This window comes from Leptonotus elevatus, chromosome 6, assembly GCF_054856555.1.
Source record: "Leptonotus elevatus isolate MCC_2025b chromosome 6, RoL_Lele_1.0, whole genome shotgun sequence".
In the NCBI taxonomy this organism is placed as follows: Eukaryota; Metazoa; Chordata; class Actinopteri; order Syngnathiformes; family Syngnathidae; genus Leptonotus; species Leptonotus elevatus.
The window spans coordinates 25691653-25709945 of record NC_141244.1 but is presented as its reverse complement, the minus strand read 5'-3'; the positions used below and the strand labels follow the sequence as shown (position 1 = coordinate 25709945).

The following is an 18293-nucleotide window of genomic DNA, read 5'->3' as shown; positions in this document are numbered from 1 at the left end:
CGTGCCTTTCTTGGGAGCGCTGTTCATGTTGTACACGATTTGTCCACTTAGGGGCAGTGTGGTTCCGCGTGATCTGATACACTGTTAAAGTTTTTTTTTGCAGCGTAGGAAGAACATATGCCGGTGAGTAATGTTAAGATGCTTCTCTGTAAACATTCCTGAAGCGTTTTGTATGATTAGCCGTTGTTTCGAGCGATAAATGTGCCGCCAGTAGCGCGCTAATTAGCATTAGCCAGTCGAACTGGAGTAGATCATGACGATACGTTGCACATCTGTAAATTGAAGCAGAAATCATTGTCATGTCAATCAAATCATTTTGAGGCAAAAATCGTTCTGAAAAATCGAAAACCGATTCTGAATCGAATCACAAACCCAAAAATCAGAAACAAATCCAATCGTGACACAATCAAAGATTCCCCGCTGCTGCTCCAGTGACACACTCGGGTGTCCCAAATGAGCCGAACCTTCCTTCACTATAATATTTACCACGACAGCAGGCCGGTACCAAGCTAGCTAGCCAGCTAGCTAGCTAGCTAGCTATGTGTGCACCCTGACTCAGCGTCTTCCCTGCATGTCACAATTTCCACCGCAGCTCGGTTCATTCCATCCGTTGAAAGCAGCTCTGGAACCCGACAAGCGTCTGCCGTCCGAAATCCTCAAGTGGTCGCCAAGTGTCCCGGGGCAGATTAGAGCGTTAACACCTGACCCTCCATTAAAGCGCCGTTAGCCGCGGAACGCTTCGGCGGCGAGCCCGCGGCGGCCGTAAAAGTCAACGCGGCCGTAAAGCGCCTGAGGAACGAGCGCGGCTATCGACTGTACCGAGCGGGGCCCGTAAGGTCCCATTCGCCCCCCCCCCCCCTGACGGAATGCCCCCCCCCCCTTCCAAATGGCAATAATGAACTTGTTAAGGCCTCTATAAATATTGGCCTTCACACGCAGCGATCGTTTGGCCGGCTTTCCCGTACGTGGCAAACAAGCGGCCGCTCGTCCGAGGTGTTGCCGCTAATACCTAATCAATCGGGGGGGGGTACGCCCCCTCGCAGTGGGGGCTTCAGTTATACAATAAAGATTCCAGAAAAAAAAAAAAAAAAAAAGCTCTATTGATGAGCATAACATTAACGTGGATGGCAAAAGTTGCGGCAGGAAGCTTTGACAAGCGTATTGATTGGCAGACCTTCCAGTGAGTAAAACTCACGGGAAGCAAACAATCAATTGACAAATCAGTCGCTGGCTGATTTTTCACGCACGCGACATATTAACATTCATGTGTGCATCTTTTTTGCTTTTTGATGTGAAATATGGCAGCAATCGCAAACGGGAAGGTTTGCACACCGGCACGAAATAGACGTCGTCTGCTGCCAAGCATGACATATGCACATTTTCTATCAAATCAAAAGTTATTAAACTGCATAATAAAAATAAATAAATAAAAAAACAGCATTAAAAAAATAAAATTGATTATAGATCATTTTTACATTTACAATTATGTTAAAAAATAATATGTAAAAAATATAAAACAAAATGCTTAAACTATCAAATACAAATATAAATTGAGGCAAAAGTTGTATTTATAAGTAAATATATAAATAAACAAAGTGTGAAATAAAAAATACAGCATTAAGAAAAAAAATGGATGAAAATAAAATACAAAAATCATTAAAATATAAAAATTATATATTTTTTTAAATTTACAATTATATTAAAAAATATCTAAAAAATACAAAACAAAATGATTAAACTACAAAATTTAAATATAAAATAACACTTAAAAATACAATACTATAAATGGTAGAAAATTATAATAAAAGAGAATGAAAAAAATATGAGAAGAAAATCTTAAAATAAATATGTAATCACCATTTTTAAAATAGAAAACATACAGGTAAATTATTATTTTTTAAATAAAATTACAAAGTACAAGGAAGAAACAAACAATTCTGTCCACCTATTTTTTTCTGCTTCCCTTCTGTCAGCTGACTTTGGACAAGACACATTGGATAAACCCTGGACTGGTCGCCAGCCAATCGCAGGGCACATATGGACAAACAACCACTCGCACCAACACACCAATCAGCGTCACAAGTGCTTGCAATTAAAAGTGAAGACAGTTTGCAATTTTGCTATTTAAGCAAAAAACAAAAAATTAGCTTTGGCGGGCCCCAAAAAGTGATGCGGTGGCCCCCATCTGGCCCCTGGCCCTTGAGTTGGACACCAAAAAAGTGCAGAGCGCTTGCAAGGGTGGGCAGTAACGTTAAATAAAAATGCCCAAAAATAAATAAAGAATATTTCTACAGTAAAGGAAGATTGACAACATTTCAATCTAAATTGAAATTTCACACAGTATCTTCTTTTTTTATGAAAAAAACCCCAATCATTTTTTAATTGATTGCTTGCCGAATGTGTCAAAATGCCCGATAATCGGCCCCGATAATCGGCCCGGCCGATAATCGGTTTATGGCGAGTAACGGATGGAAAGGACTTACCGCAACAACAGCTGCCTCCTCCGCGTTGTCGGGAATCCTGCAAGAGTGATGAGCGCAATTTAGGCCACGCCCCAAGGTTAGGGAATCGGAAAACTTTTTTCTTTTCTTCTTTTATTTTTTGATCAAGGGGGGGAAAAAAAAGTTGCCTTGAGAGTCCGGCGCAAGTGAGCAAAATGCTTTGGATTACATAAGCAAAGCCTTTAAGAAGCGATGTGGTGTGAGAGAGAGGGTGTGCAGGGGAGGGGGGAGGTGAGGGGGAGGCGGGGGGGAGGGGGGGGGGTCTCTGTGTGTGCGTGCGGCGGATCGATGGGGTTATAATTTTGTCCGAAGTGGGGAGAAAATAAAGTTCATGGAGGAATGAAATTTGAAAACAGATGGCGAATCCCATCCTGGTTGTGGTCGCACCCCCCCCCCCCCTCCCTCCCCTCCCTCCCTCTCTCCCCTAAATAAGATTCGATCCCGGGGAATGGAGTGTAGACAATATTCCAAGCGACGTTTGATGAAAGTGACAGATTTTTTCATTTTGGACATGTTGGAAGGGGGGGGGGAGCGGGGGGTCAGATTGTCGTGATGGGAGACTTCATCTGATTTGTCTGCAGGACAGAAACTTGGAAGAGTAGGACACAAGTGCCCCCCCCACCCCCATATAAGCAACCCCCCCTCCCCCCTCCCCCCTCCATGTCTCCCTCCTGCGTGCGGGTGAGGCAAAAGGGTGAGGAAACAAGAATAGCAAATAAATGAGAAAATTTGCTACAGCGAACCGCTTCCGTGCGTTCCACGCTAGCAATAACAATTAAATATCGACCGCTTTTCTCTCGGCCGGAGAGAACCTGAGATACCCGGAGACTGCCAAGTACCGGCGCAACTGCACCCCCGCCCCTCCCAGCACCGCCTTCCCTTCTCCCCCGTTATTTTCTCGTCACCCCCTCCGCATATACACCTCCTTTCCTTCTAATCCAAGCCCATCAGGCCAATCGGCTCTCATATGGCTCCTCCTCATTTTATGTAAAACCCCCGAAAGCCGTTTCAGCTCCGCTTTTCATGGTTGAGCATTTGGAGGTGGCCTTTTTTTTTTTTTTTTTTTTTTTTTTTTTTTTTTTTTTTTTTTTTTTTTACCCCCCGCCCACCCCAGGCAACAAGACTTCCTCACACTGTGAATGTTACTAGATCCAAATCAATTATAGGATTCAGGGTCAGCAGTCGCACCTTCTGGATGATAAAAGACGGCTGTTTACGATTCGGACAATGTCAAACGAGGGATGACGTTTGTGCGACACAACGATGCGTATACGATATATAAAACATTTGCCGTGCAGGGCTGGGTAAAAAAAAAAATAATCGAATAATCGGCAAAAAATCGATTTTCCTTGTCGAGCCCGATATCGATTCATAGAAATAGGAATCGATTATTTATTTTTCTCATTTTTGTTTTTGGGATCTTTTTGTTTTCTTTCAATTTACTGTTCACATGAATTTAAAATTATTTTCTTGAATTCATAAAAAAAAACTGACTTATTGCAGTTTAAGATAATACGGAATATTTTAAGTTTATATTTACAAATATTTTCATCTCATCCTTTCTGATGTCAATGTTTGTGTAACACTTAACTGATCATAACGTCTTATTTTCCACAAATAAACTAAATAATTTCATTCATTTTTTTACTGCCTCCGCAAAATTGACTTAATAATAAACGTAATATTTGCTGAGTTTTTATCATGTGCTGAACATTTAAGAAGTTCCATAATTAACTGATATCAGATTCAACTGAAGTGAATGGCATCGGAAAAATCGAAATTGAATCAAACTGAACTCAATCAAAATCGAATCAATTGAGGAAAGTAGAATCGATACTAAGCCCTACGACCGTATAGTGTGACCAGATCTTTTTTTTTGCACCATGGACCAGTTTTATTGAAAGACAAATTATCACAAAAAAAGTACAATAATTATTTTTCATATCAACCAAAACTGATATGCTGTATGGCATGGCTGTTACTTTCAAAAGAGATTTTGTGGTACACTCTACAAACAGTTGGGTAAAAAAAAAAGAAAAAAAAGGTTGGGGTCTGATCCACTACTTTGGTCATTTTGACTCAATTTACTACAATTTCTGGGGTTGTTTTCTACAAAGTCACATTTTACGGGGGTTGTTTTGTACCAAACGACCCATTTTATTTGGGCTGGTTTATACAAAACAAGCCCCAAAAAATTGGGTCAAGTCGTGGAACCGTTCATTTTTGTCCCAATTGTTTTTTTAGAGTGTAACGGAAGATTACTAGTATTTTTTATTTGATTTGGTGTCAGGCGATGATATTTTTTAGTGGTAATTAATCGCATGATTTCAATAGTTAACTCACGATTAATTGAAAATGTTATAATTGTTCTAAATAAACAATAAAATGTACAATAAAATAGTAGTTCTTATATTCTTGGTAACATAAAAGTGAAAGAAATGCAAACTAATAGAAATACGGCTGCATCTTTTTTCAAAATTTGTTCAAATTAAAAAGATAGACTGTGTGATATTGATTTGGGTTGAGATCTCTTTTTTGGCCACTAGATGGCATCTGTAAGACGTTGGTGACAGCGGAGTGCATTTTTCTTCACACGCCCACCACGTTTGTGAGTAAACCGCTTGATTTTTCACAAATTTCAAGCCTCATTTTATATCCTTGGCATTTTTTTTTTGGGGGGTTAATGATTCAAATGTGTCCGATTTAGGACACGTTTATTTCCACTGGAATGGCTTCTTTTCTTTGTGAGTACGTTTGTGCCCCCGTGCGCCGATTTCAATATGGAAGCATGTTGTGTCGGATCAGTTTGAAGCTTGTACACAGATTGCGCTCGATGGTGGCGGAGCTCGGAATGCTAAGATGGGACGTGTATTTCAAAAGCTGATCCTTGAGAGGATGATGACTCCAAATTGGACTTCGCAGCAATACAAGAAAGGAATTTAAAAAAAAAACCAACAAACAGTCGGACCGGATTGGTGCGGTGCTTTTGTTGATTGACGCGCGCTGGGGATTTGCACGCGGCGTGACGAGACTCCCAAGAGGGAGGGGCTTTATGTTGGACTTAGCCGCGCTGGCCGCAACTTTTTCCAAAACGAATGGCACAACTATCAAAAAGTTTCTCCAATCATTGTCGTCGTGGATTCTCTCCCGCCCGCTTTAGCTTTTTTTTTTTTTTTTTTTTCGCCTCACAACTTTTGTGCGCTGGCGCCCAAGCCTTTCAATTTCTATTTATTACAAGCAGCCCCCCCACCCCCCCGCTGCATGCTGACTGCCTCCTCATCTCCACTTTTCCACCTCGCATCCTCGTTCACTCGCTTCAGCATTCAGATTGCTATTTTTTCCATGAATTTTCATGTTTTTAATTATTTTATTTCCACGCAATATGTCTGTTGTGTGGGCATGGCTAGTGCGTATGTCTTTTTAAAATTATTATCATTATTATTATTATTATTGGCCAATGAAGAACTTGTGCTCGAGCTCTACAAAGTCTGCCTGGCAACAAGCGGTCGCAAATTTTCGAGCAGTTTTGTCGACCGACGTAGCCGCGCGTGCTAGCTAGCAGTGGTCGAGCGCGACAATGCAACGATTCCATTTGACTCTTCCGGAATACATTTTGAAGCACTGGTTGATGATGTCATTTATTTTTCTTCCAGTTGTGTGAGTGTGTCTGCCAAGGTTATATAATAATAGTTTAAGATTTTTCATTATAGTTTTTATTTTGGTTTGACTTAGTTTTTAGAGCAGGTTAGTTAGTTTTTATTAGGGGTGTCAATAGTTAACTCATAATTAATCACAACTTTTATATCTGTTCTAAATGTACAGTAAAATAAAAACTTTTTCATACTCTTAACAAAAAAGTAGAAAAAAATATTAAACTAATAGAAATATGGTCATTAATACAGTAAATTGATAACAATTCATAGAATTGATTTAAAATTAAAAAGATGTACTGTACTGTAAAAAACGAGTATGATATATTAATTTGGGTTGAGGTCATTTTCTGCCACTAGATGGCATAACTGCATTTGTAAGACGTTGGTGAGAGCTCAGTGCATTTTTCTTTTCATATTAAGAGCTATCTATTCTTTAACATGAAGTAACTTGTGAAATTCTACACATTTTTAAAATTGCACAAATATATGACTTTAAATGAACTCAAAATTAACACACATTTTGACACCCCAGTTTTTATTATTTGTTTATTTTTGGGAAAATTATTAATTTGAGCTTTTATTAGTTGTAGTTTTCTTAACATGAAATATTTGTCAAATGCAACAAATAATACAGAAACACATGTACCCGGACCAACCAAGAAAACACCACAGGTGTATGTTCTTTATCCTCTGCGTCGAACCACAAATATTACTGCCGAACCGTGTCCGTGTCCCGCTACCCCCAGTTGGCACAAGCGCACACACCCAAATGAGCAGCACGATTGAAAGACAAAGTGTGACCAAAAAATGTTAAAAGCGTAATATTTGTATTCAACACACGATAAAGCAGCTCCAAGCGGTTTTGTGGCAAAAGTGAAAGCCACACTGCCCCCTGTTGTCCATCTGTGTTGCCTTTAGCCCATCCTGGCCCTCGCCTCGTTATCTCCCCCGTTTGACTTTAATTGCTTAATGCATTCATTATCTGCGCCCCAATAGCCGCAGCATTAACATACCTGCTCACCCCCCACCTGACTCGCACCTTCTCCTCTTCCTCTTTTTCCACTCCATTTCTCATCACTGCTTGCCCCCAAACCCGGAGTCGTCTCTCCTCCTCCTCCTCGCCCTCCTCGTCTCCTCTTTTCTCCCCTCCGCCGGCTGCTGCCTCCCACCTTCCCTCTCTCTCTCTCTCTCTCTCTCTCTCTCTCTCTCTCTCTCTCTCTCTCTCTCTCTCTCTCTCTCTCTCTCTCTCTCTCTCTCTCTCTCTCTCTCTCTCTCTCTCCCCGGCGACGGAATTATGAAAAATGCGCCCATCGACAGAGCGCCTCAGCTTCGATTAGCCGAGATGGGACATGACAGGCCGCGATCAATACTTATACCGTCCTATAACGTGTCAACTAATGAATCAATCTCGGCTAAATTTTCCATTTTTCAAAAGCCGACGCGAGAGACTGGAATATCCTCTTTTGTAAAGATATTATTATCGATTTCGTCGGCAATTTGACATCGGGGGTAGTTAATTCCACTCTAGAATAAAATTGAAAACACTTGAGATTGAAGTGAGAGAGGGGAGAGAGGTGGGAGGGAAGAGGGAGGGAGGGAGGGGGGGGGGCAGAAGGGCAGGCTGGAGGAAGGCGGGGGGGGGGAGACGGCTGTTGACTTGATAAAAGAGAATGGCAAGATGGAAGCAAGAAGAGAGATTAATAGCGCACCGACAGCCGCACCATCCGTCCGTCCGTCCAGTTGACTCCAATGTTCGGATTTGAACCGTGAACCTTGACAATGCGAGCTGGATCTGCAAACCACTAGGACACCGTGCTGTCCTGTGAAACAAATACTAGCGTAGTAGCGTATACCAAAAAATAAATAAAAAAATGTCAACATTGTATTAATTGATTTTTCCAAAACTCCTCCATGTTTATGTTTACACACAAGATTCATTGAACTCCGGTGTTGCTTTCATGAACAGTCTGAAATGACAGCTTTGCTCATGAAAGAGCTACGTAATTGCTCCAAACGTTCTTTCGAATCGAACCACCTCTGTGGCTACCGATTAGATCGACTTCTTTTTTTATAATTGTATTACAATTAGGAAGGTTTTTAAGGAAGTTTGTGTTCTCAAATAAATCAATTTTATCCAACAGAAAGCAATATAAATATTAATAACATGTTAGACGTATTGTTCTCCTGTCAAACATTTTCAAATAGTTTTACTAATTCGCAGTTCTCCTTATACAACATTTGGTAACTTCGACTTAAGTGTTTTTTAAGTTGGTGTATTCTTTGGTGGAGAAAAAATGAATAAATATTGAGTCGTTTTAGAAAAAAAAACATATATTTGGACGGACGACGAAACAGAAATATTTTTGGAATGAATTAAAGAAGCGAATATTAATGCTAATTTCGATGGAAAACAGCAAAGAAACAATACTGTTTATCAAGAATTTCAAAAGAAAACTCATACGCCGCTTCCTGTTCTTCTTCTTTTTCTTTTAAATTACTGGTGGATCACGTCTGTGTGGTGTATAGCGCCACCTACAGCGTCAGATGGAAACGGGAATAAGTCGCATGTCCGTTTTGTGCTTTTTCCCCAAAGTCGCTTACAATTTTTGAAACATTTGAAAGGAAACCTAACTAATGGCATTCAAACATGCGTCCCCGCCAAAGAAATGGACAAAAAACAAAAAAATGGCGGATTTTTTAATTTTTTTTTCTCTGTTCAAAGGATAATCAAAAACTAACAAAGTACATAATGTAAAACTGTCAAAGGTTCTGACTGTAAGTCATATATGTATTTTTATTTAACCAACCGATTATGACAATTTTATTCTGCTCAGCCTCAAAAAATCTCGATCGGTTTAAATTGTGACGTCAAAGGTTTTCTGTCGAGAAATCGAGAATCTCACAACGACGACAGTTTGACCCCCGGCACCGACGAATTCAATTTGAATGAATTCCGATGAAAGGAAATTAGGAATAGCGCAGGGTCCGGACGGCGCGCCGGCTGATCATACCGATAGTTTGTGTTATGTCACTTTAAATAGCGTCTCGCTGAATATGCGCATGAGTGTGTGGCTGGGAGAGTAGTCAGTGTGTGTGTGAGTGAAATATAGATAGAGGCGTGCGTGTGTGTGTGTGTGTGTGCGTGTGTGTGTGTGTGTGTGTGGGTCAGCGAGGTTCAGTGTAACTGTGGACAATCACAGCCTTATTTACCTGTCAAAAACACTATCATCCCACACGGGCCCGACCGAGCAATTTCTGCTGTCTCTTCCTCCCCCCTTCCTCACTCTCTGCCTCCAATTACAAGGTAGAGGGGCTATTTCTCACCAGAACAAAAAAAATAAAATAGCCCCCTCACCCCCCGTCCTCCCGCCACTCTAGCCTGTTCCTTCCCCGTGCTGAGAGTTGGAGTGGAAACGAACAACCTGTAAACACACCCCACTTATCCCAGTGTATAATGTTGTGTGTTTGTTGCCCACGGCCGGCCGAGTGGGGGAGGGAGGGAGCGTCGGAGCGGGGGAGGGAGGGGTGTGCGCGCTCGGGGCGGGGGGGTGCCGCATGACCAGACGGAGAGTTGTGAAATAAAGATGCAGCCGGCGGCGGCTTTGAAAGGCGGCTCGATCAAAAGCGCCGGCCGGCCGGGCCTGTCGCTCGCCATATCCGTCTTGTCTCAAGCAGGTGAACACGTAGCAGCTAGCGAGCGCCGTACGCGGTTCACACGCGGCGCGGGCGAGCCCCGCTTGTCCTCTCACGCCGCCGACGAGGCTTTCAAGTCCGCTCAAGGTTGGGCTTTTGTCAAAAATGACGGCCGGGGAGACTAAAACCAACTATGAACTGTTGTCAAGAGCTCGGGGCCGAACGCGGCAAGTCAAACTTAAACGATGCTAAGCACGGCAGTTCCAAAAAAAAAAAAAAACAATGTGCCAATTCTCATTTGAATCGGATTTTGTACAAAAAGAAAGAATGCAGGAATTAATTGAAAACAGTCAAAGAAGTGTGGCGTTCTAAGGAAGAGTGCCCAGATTTAAACCCAATAGAGCATGCAGTTTTAGTTCAAATATTTCACGCAAAACTAAAGAAAGAAGAGTTACTGTCACTGTTACTGGAGGACGTTTAGATTTAGAACAAATGCAAATCTTCCAGGGTCAACTTGTGAATTTTCGACAGCTTCACAACTCTGGATGAAATTGTCGCGCATCAGGAAATGATGTAATGCAGTTCGCTTTGCTTCAGTAACGATTTTCACATCGTGTGTGTTGTCAGTCAGGCTGCAACTAAAGAATATTTTGATAAATCGATCTGTTTGTCCATCAATCGATGAACTGTATTAAAAAAAAAAACGTTTCCATTTTCATGCCTTTATTCAAAAACATGACATTATTTCAAATTGACAAATTACTTTAGTTACTTATAGTTACTATTAGGGGTGTCAGGCGATTACAATGTTGAATCATAAGTAATCGCATAACTTCAATAGTTAACTCACGATTAATCGCACATTTTATATCGGTTCTAAATGTACAAAAACAATTTTTTTCCCTAAGTTTTCGTACTCTTGTTAACATAAAAGTGGATAAAATGTTAAACTAATAGAAACATGGCTGCATCTTTTAGTCAAAAATTGAGTTAAAAATAAAAGGATGTCCTGTACTGTAAAAAAACAAGTGCGATATTGATTGTGTGTTGAGGTCATTTCTTTCTGCCACTAGATGGCATCCTTGTATTCGTAAGACATTGGTGACAGCTCGGTGCATTTTTCTTTTCATATTAAGATCTATCTAATCTTTAACATGAAGTAATTTAATTGAAATTGTAAAATACAACTCCACAAATATATGCATTATTATTCCATTTATTACTGCCAAATTTTGACATGGTCATTAATCGCGCGTAATTTTTTTTACTGGCATTAAAGGAACTTTACATTAACTCAAATTAACACACACATTTTGACACCCCTTGTTACTATATATGTATTTACTATAGTTCAGTGACATGTCAGAAAATCGGAAAACAATGATCAGCATTTTGGCCAAAATACAAATCCGAACACAGAGATGACCATTCTACTTTCATGGCTACAGAACATTTAGAACGTCAAACATTTGGACAATTTTAAGTTAAAAAGGTATCCGAACAATTTATCGATAATCAAAACCAATTTGCGATTAATTTGATAATCGATTAGTTGTCAATTAATCGTTGCAGCTCTAGTTATGAGTGTATCGTAGGCCTATTAAGCCACACTTCGATTCCTCTGCAAAGTGGAAGCTTTTGTGAAAGAGCATTAGAAAAACGACGGCTTGCAGGACGACACATCCGAGGGTCCGAAAACAAAAATGCCACCAACAGGAAGGACTTTTGCTGATGCACGACTGCGGGATACAAGCTGGCCTTTGATTTCCTGCTGCCGAAAGCCCCAAACGTGTCCACGCACACGCAGAACAGCGGCGCTGATGCTCCCCCCCCCCCCCCCCCCCCGTGTCCGTCTTCATGAGCGTCTCCACGAAAAGGCCATCTGACAAAGCCATTAACGGGGCGTTGTAACACACGTGTCTGCCACGCGGCCGAGTGACACACACACACACAACGACATTCACGAGCCGCCGCGACGGCAGAGGCGCGAGCTGACACGCGGCCCACCGGCTTGATTGAGTCTCCAAATGAACGGCGGGGGGGGGGGGGGGGGGGTACGAGAACGCTGCTCATTCGACAAGACTGATGAACATCAGCGCGGTGAGCTAGTGGTTAGCGCGTCTGCCTCACACTTTTAAAGGTCAGGGTGCGAGAGACTTCCTGTGTGGAGTTTGCGTGTTTTCCCCCATCATTGTTACAATATGGTCCGATACTTTATTAATTAATTAATTGCTGGCGTGCCACTTCGGATGGCTGCTCGTGGACCCGCGCCTGCTGGTGTGACTCTATTAATGCTAGTGGCGATTGGGCTAGCCAAAGCTAGCGACATTAAGCTAACTAATTCATATCCCTTCATCCATGTGCTGGTCACGTTGTTTCTGCCAGGATGTTTTGGTGCGCTCACAAAGTTTGGGTCAAAAAGGGGCTGATCCAGTCCGTACTTGGGTCAATTTGACCCATTTTTCTGAAAACAAACAGACAACCTAAACACACACACAAAAAGGGTCGTCTTGTATGATACAACCAAAAATAATGGGTCATTTTGTACAAAACAATAACAAAAAAAAGGGTTGTATTGTTAAAAAAGAAAAAAAAGAAAGAAAAAACAACCAAAAAATGGGTTGTTTTGTAAAGAAAAAAAAGGGTCGTTTTAGAAAAAAACAACATTGGGTTGATTGATAAAGAAAGTTTAAAAAAAATAAGAACTCGGTTGTTTTGTGGAAAAAAAGGGTCATTTTGTTAATTTTTTTATATATATTTTTTAAATTGGGTCGTTTGATAAAACACAACCAAATAAAAAATTCATTCAAAAATTCTAAATCATTTTGTCAAAAACAATTGAATTAATTTGGTCGTTTTGTCCAAAACAACTGGAAAATGTGGGTAATTTTGTAAAAAAAATTAAATAAAAAATTGGGCTGTTTTGTAAAAACACAAAACAAAAACACACAACAAATTGAGCAATTTTGTATTTTAATAAATAAATAAATAAATAAATTGGGTGATTTTGAGATTTTTTTTTCATTTTGTACAAAAAGAAAGCCGTTAAAAAAATGGGGTAGTTTTGTACAAATCAATCGCAAAAATGCGGTCATTTTATACACAAAAAAACCCCTTTAAAACCAGTAAATTTGACAAAAGTAGCGGGTTGGTCACATTTTGGGACATAAATTGGATTAATTTTGAACCAAGAGTTTTTAGAGTGGATAGTGTTTGAGTCTACAACTGAGAATGCACTTTTGGGCCATTCTCGTCGACTGAAAATTTTGTGAGAAATTTGTGTCTGTCGGTAGGCAGTGGCGTGAAATGGCGTTGCCCGGGTCCCGGGCCACCGTTAATGGCGGGTCTTGTGCACTGCGGAACTGGTCTTAGTTTGTCTTCGTGCAAGCACCAAATGAGCAAGGACAGTATTTGTCATTGGCCGAGTCCGCATCCGTCAAGGTTTTTCCCGAGCGTCACGACTTCATTTTGACACTTTCTGGCTGAGAAAAATGAATTTTCATTACGTCTTAAGTGCATCAATCTGCCGGCAAATTAACGGGGAAGTGAGATGTCACTCGGTGGACTGCCGTCGGACGCTCGCTGGAAAGGAGAGGCGCTATGGGGGGAAAAAAAAAGAAGAAAAAAAAAAAGGCGAGAGAGGCTAAATGAGGAGAAAAAAAAAAGAATGTGGAAAGCGAGAGTGAAGAATAATGTTGAAGGGAGGAGAAGGCGGGAAGAAGGCAGAGGCAGCTAAGCAGAACCAGCCAACCCTCACAAGCCAATCAGGCCTTCATTAGCCCGGGCGGGAGGGATCGATGGCCGGCCCGCATCAATTAAACACCACAACGCGCACGCACACACATAATATACACTCACGTCACAAACAACTATTGTGCAGGAGAGGAAAAACGACAAAAAAAACGAAAGTAATCAATCCAAAAATGTTCTTGACAATACTTTCCGTACTTTATGTAATATTGTGTTTGTGGGATACGAACCAAGCAGCAAAATCGACTTGTTTTTATCCATCCGTGGGGGCGGCCATTTTGTCTTGCACTGCCACTTGCTGTCGACTGAAAATGACATCACAGTGCCAGGGAGCGGGCTCAGGTAACGACCAATCACGGCTCACCTGATTTCTGGGTTTGGTCATGTGACGTTTGCCTTAGGCACTGTGATGACATTTGTAGTCGGACAACAAGTGGCAGAACAAGACAAAATGGCCGACCCCTGAGGTGGATACATTTTTCTGCTTAACTCATTTACTCCCCAAAATTTATAAAAACATTCTATTTTAAATATTGGCATGGTCCCAAAAACGTATTTATATGTTTTTTTCATGCTAGCGCAAACAGAAGGCTTTGATGCAGCCTCTGAACTGAAGAGAACGCTTAAAGCAGTGGTAGTTATTACACAAACGGCCAGCAGGTGGCAGCAGAGTATAAGAGCTCAACCAGGGCCATGTTGAAAACAAGCTCTTTTCCCACCGTTTTAGATTTGTGAATAATGATGAAACTTTATTCTAATGCTAATTGCTGCAAAATGGAAACACATACAAATATACTTTTTTTTTCCTGATGAAAGAAGAAACTCTCATCTTTATTTCCGTGGTTTTATAGAAATAGAACACAATATTCTGTGGGCCTTGCAAAATCAAGTAAAACAGCCAGGAGCAAAGGGGGTTGCTTCAGCGAAAATGGATGCCAGTCAATGAGTTAATTCATATTCTGTCCAGTCCTGTCGTCCCCGTCCCAGCGGACTTTGAGCAACAGGCGAGGGCACCCTGGATTGGTCGCCAGACAATCAACAAAGCACACAAAGACAAACACACGTGTTTTGTTCTCGGAATGTGGCAGGAAGCCAAAATTCAAACCCAGAACCTCGAGACTGCGAGGCGAACATGCTGACCACGAGGGCACCGTGCGGCCCGCATCGCAAATCTTTACGCCCAACATGCAAGATCACGTTCGAGGATGCTCATGAGCTAATAAATCCGTTTGCGTTCAAACAAACACCAACAAATACGTCTTTAAATACACAAAAGTCCTGAAGGCATTTTTCCAAAGACGAGCCTTCACCGATTCACTGTCTGACACACACGCACACACACACGCACACGCACGCACATCGATAACAGCCAATTACACACACGCTTGCACGCGGAGGCTGGCAAAACACACAATTACACACGCTCGGGACACACATTTTATTAACACTCAATTACACACACGCATAAATCACTGGCCGGCCACGAGGGGAGACGTGAGGGTTGCCATCTTTTGTCTTTTTCGCTTTTAGAACCACACGAAGTCGCATTTTATGACAACAAACACAACATGCAAGTTTTGTTGGCTGTAAAGACACCAAATCAAAAATGTCATCAAACTACTCACCCGACATTAAATGGAGACGGAACAGGGCTTTTTTTTTTTTTTGGGGTCCATTCTGATATTTGTGTTTTTCCAGCACGAACCTTCAACAACCAACCGGTGTTTATTTTTAGATAATTAAACTTTGTGCAAGGAATCGAAATTCAATTACAATTATTACACTCCACAATTACAAAATCAGCTAAACCGTAAAAAACAAAAACAAAAAAAACTAGTTTTGAGTGGAGTTGTTTAGGTGTATACATTTGCAACCTTTTTATTTGATTTTAAAAGAACAAATTTAATACATTTAGTTTCATCCAAAAGGAACTTGTAGTGTTTCAAAAAAAAAATTCTTTAAAAAAAAAAAATTGTATCCAAAAATAAATGAGCGCCCTAATCGTGATTTCAATCATTACCAATAATCGTGATTAATATACATATAATAATACATCAGAGCCATAAAAGCGATTTAGCTGTACTTAAAAGATAAAAGATTTGAGTATGGCAAGTTTGCGAAACTGATCCGTAAGATTGGCACCTGTGTCGGGCTTTCCGCGTCAAAGTGTGCAGCGTCATTACGTCCACTAAAAAAGTCGGTTGGCTCTCGCCAGTCTACGTGGGGCACTTGAGCGCGGCTAACTAGCACTGTTAGCCGCTAAAAACTGGAGCCGCCATGTCAGCATCAATAAAAGAATACTTTAAATTTGGCAATTTTCACGTTAGAAATAAATGCTATTTTGTACGACGGCGTATATAAATCGATTTCTTTTACAGGGCGGGGCCAATATTCCGATAAAAAAAAAAACTCGCAAATTTGCCATTTTATAAAGTCGCAAATTTGCCATTTTATAAAGTGCCAAATTTGCACACAAAAAAAACCTAATAAATTTGCGACTTCATAAAATGGCAAATTTGTGACTTTATAAAATGGCAAATTTGCGACTTTATAAAGTGGCAGATTTGCGAAACTGATCCGTAAGAATGGCACCTGTGTCAGGCTTTCCGCGTCAAAGTGTGCAGCGTCATTACGTCCACTAAAAAAGTCGGTTGGCTCTCGCCAGTCTACGTGGGGCACTTGAGCGCGGCTAACTAGCACTGTTAGCCGCTAAAAACTGGAGCCGCCATGTCAGCATCAATAAAAGAATACTTTAAATTTGGCAATTTTCACGTTAGAAATAAATGCTATTTTGTACGACGGCGTATATAAATCGATTTCTTTTACAGGGCGGGGCCAATATTCCGATAAAAAAAAAAACTCGCAAATTTGCCATTTTATAAAGTCGCAAATTTGCCATTTTATAAAGTGCCAAATTTGCACACAAAAAAAACCTAATAAATTTGCGACTTCATAAAATGGCAAATTTGTGACTTTATAAAATGGCAAATTTGCGACTTTATAAAGTGGCAGATTTGCGAAACTGATCCGTAAGAATGGCACCTGTGTCAGGCTTTCCGCGTCAAAGTGTGCAGCGTCATTACGTCCACTAAAAAAGTCGGTTGGCTCTCGCCAGTCTACGTGGGGCACTTGAGCGCGGCTAACTAGCACTGTTAGCCGCTAAAAACTGGAGCCGCCATGTCAGCATCAATAAAAGAATACTTTAAATTTGGCAATTTTCACGTTAGAAATAAATGCTATTTTGTACGACGGCGTATATAAATCTATTTATTTTACAGGGCGGGGCCAATATTCCGATGAAAAAAAAAAACTCCTAAATTTGCCACTTTATAAAGTGGCAAATTTGCCATTTTATAAAGTGCCAAATTTGCACACAAAAAAAAACCTAATAAATTTGCGACTTCATAAAATGGCAAATTTGCGACTTTATAAAATGGCAAATTTGCGACTTTATAAAGTGGCAGATTTGCGAAACTGATCCGTAAGAATGGCACCTGTGTCAGGCTTTCCGCGTCAAAGTGTGCAGCGTCATTACGTCCACTAAAAAAGTCGGTTGGCTCTCGCCAGTCTACGTGGGGCACTTGAGCGCGGCTAACTAGCACTGTTAGCCGCTAAAAACTGGAGCCGCCATGTCAGCATCAATAAAAGAATACTTTAAATTTGGCAATTTTCACGTTAGAAATAAATGCTATTTTGTACGACGGCGTATATAAATCTATTTCTTTTACAGGGCGGGGCCAATATTCCGATGAAAAAAAAAAAACTCCTAAATTTGCCACTTTATAAAGTGGCAAATTTGCCATTTTATAAAGTGCCAAATTTGCACACAAAAAAAAACCTAATAAATTTGCGACTTCATAAAATGGCAAATTTGCGACTTTATAAAATGGCAAATTTGCGACTTTATAAAGTGGCAGATTTGCGAAACTGATCCGTAAGAATGGCACCTGTGTCAGGCTTTCCGCGTCAAAGTGTGCAGCGTCATTACGTCCACTAAAAAAGTCGGTTGGCTCTCGCCAGTCTACGTGGGGCACTTGAGCGCGGCTAACTAGCACTGTTAGCCGCTAAAAACTGGAGCCGCCATGTCAGCATCATTAAAAGAATACTTTAAATTTGGCAATTTTCACGTTAGAAATAAATGCTATTTTGTACGACGGCGTACATAAATCTATTTCTTTTACAGGGCGGGGCCAATATTCCGATAAAAAAAAAAAACTCGTAAATTTGGCACTTTATAAAGTGGCAAATTTGCCATTTTATAAAGTGCCAAATTTGCACACAAAAAAAAACCGAATACATTTGCGACTTCATAAAATGGCAAATTTGCGACTTTATAAAATGGCAAATTTGCGACTTTATAAAATGGCAAATTTGCGACTTTATAAAATGGCAAATTTGCGACTTTATAAAGTGGCAGATTTGCGAAAAAACTCACAAGAAATACACGTAGCGTACTACTCCGATGTTTGTGCCAATACTTTTCGGTCGGCTTTTCAAACAAGGAGATAATAATTGCTTTAGCAGAGATGAACCATATTCGCACTTGGTAGCGTTGGGTACGGCTAGCGACAAAGACGCCTCGCTTTGCGAAGGTCCACATCCTGAGGTTCAAGCATTTAAGTTAATTTGTTACAATAAAAACGTACTTGTACATTTATGTTTCCAGAATTATTATTGACACATTCATACATTTAGTAGCTAAGTCGATGTGTGGAATCTGCTGCTCTCCGTCATTCACTTGCATTGACCTCAAGTA

The 18293-nt window shown here is 40.8% G+C and overlaps 1 protein-coding gene across 2 annotated transcripts in view; it reads right to left on the bottom strand.

Moving 5' to 3' along the window:
• The window catches only part of erfl1 (Ets2 repressor factor like 1), a 112139-nt gene that overhangs the window by 58989 nt on the left and 34857 nt on the right, over window positions 1–18293 (bottom strand). The window contains exons 1-2 of one of the 2 annotated variants that reach the window (XM_086078776.1): window positions 7864–7886; window positions 2484–2520 (exon numbers count right to left, since the gene is read on the bottom strand). In XM_086078776.1, coding sequence (XP_085934902.1) covers window positions 2484–2520; window positions 7864–7878 — 52 coding nt within the window. In that variant the 5' untranslated portion in view covers window positions 7879–7886. Of the gene's footprint in view, window positions 1–2483; window positions 2521–7863; window positions 7887–18293 lie in introns of those variants that run through there. The other variant, XM_086078777.1, reaches the window with a different exon arrangement.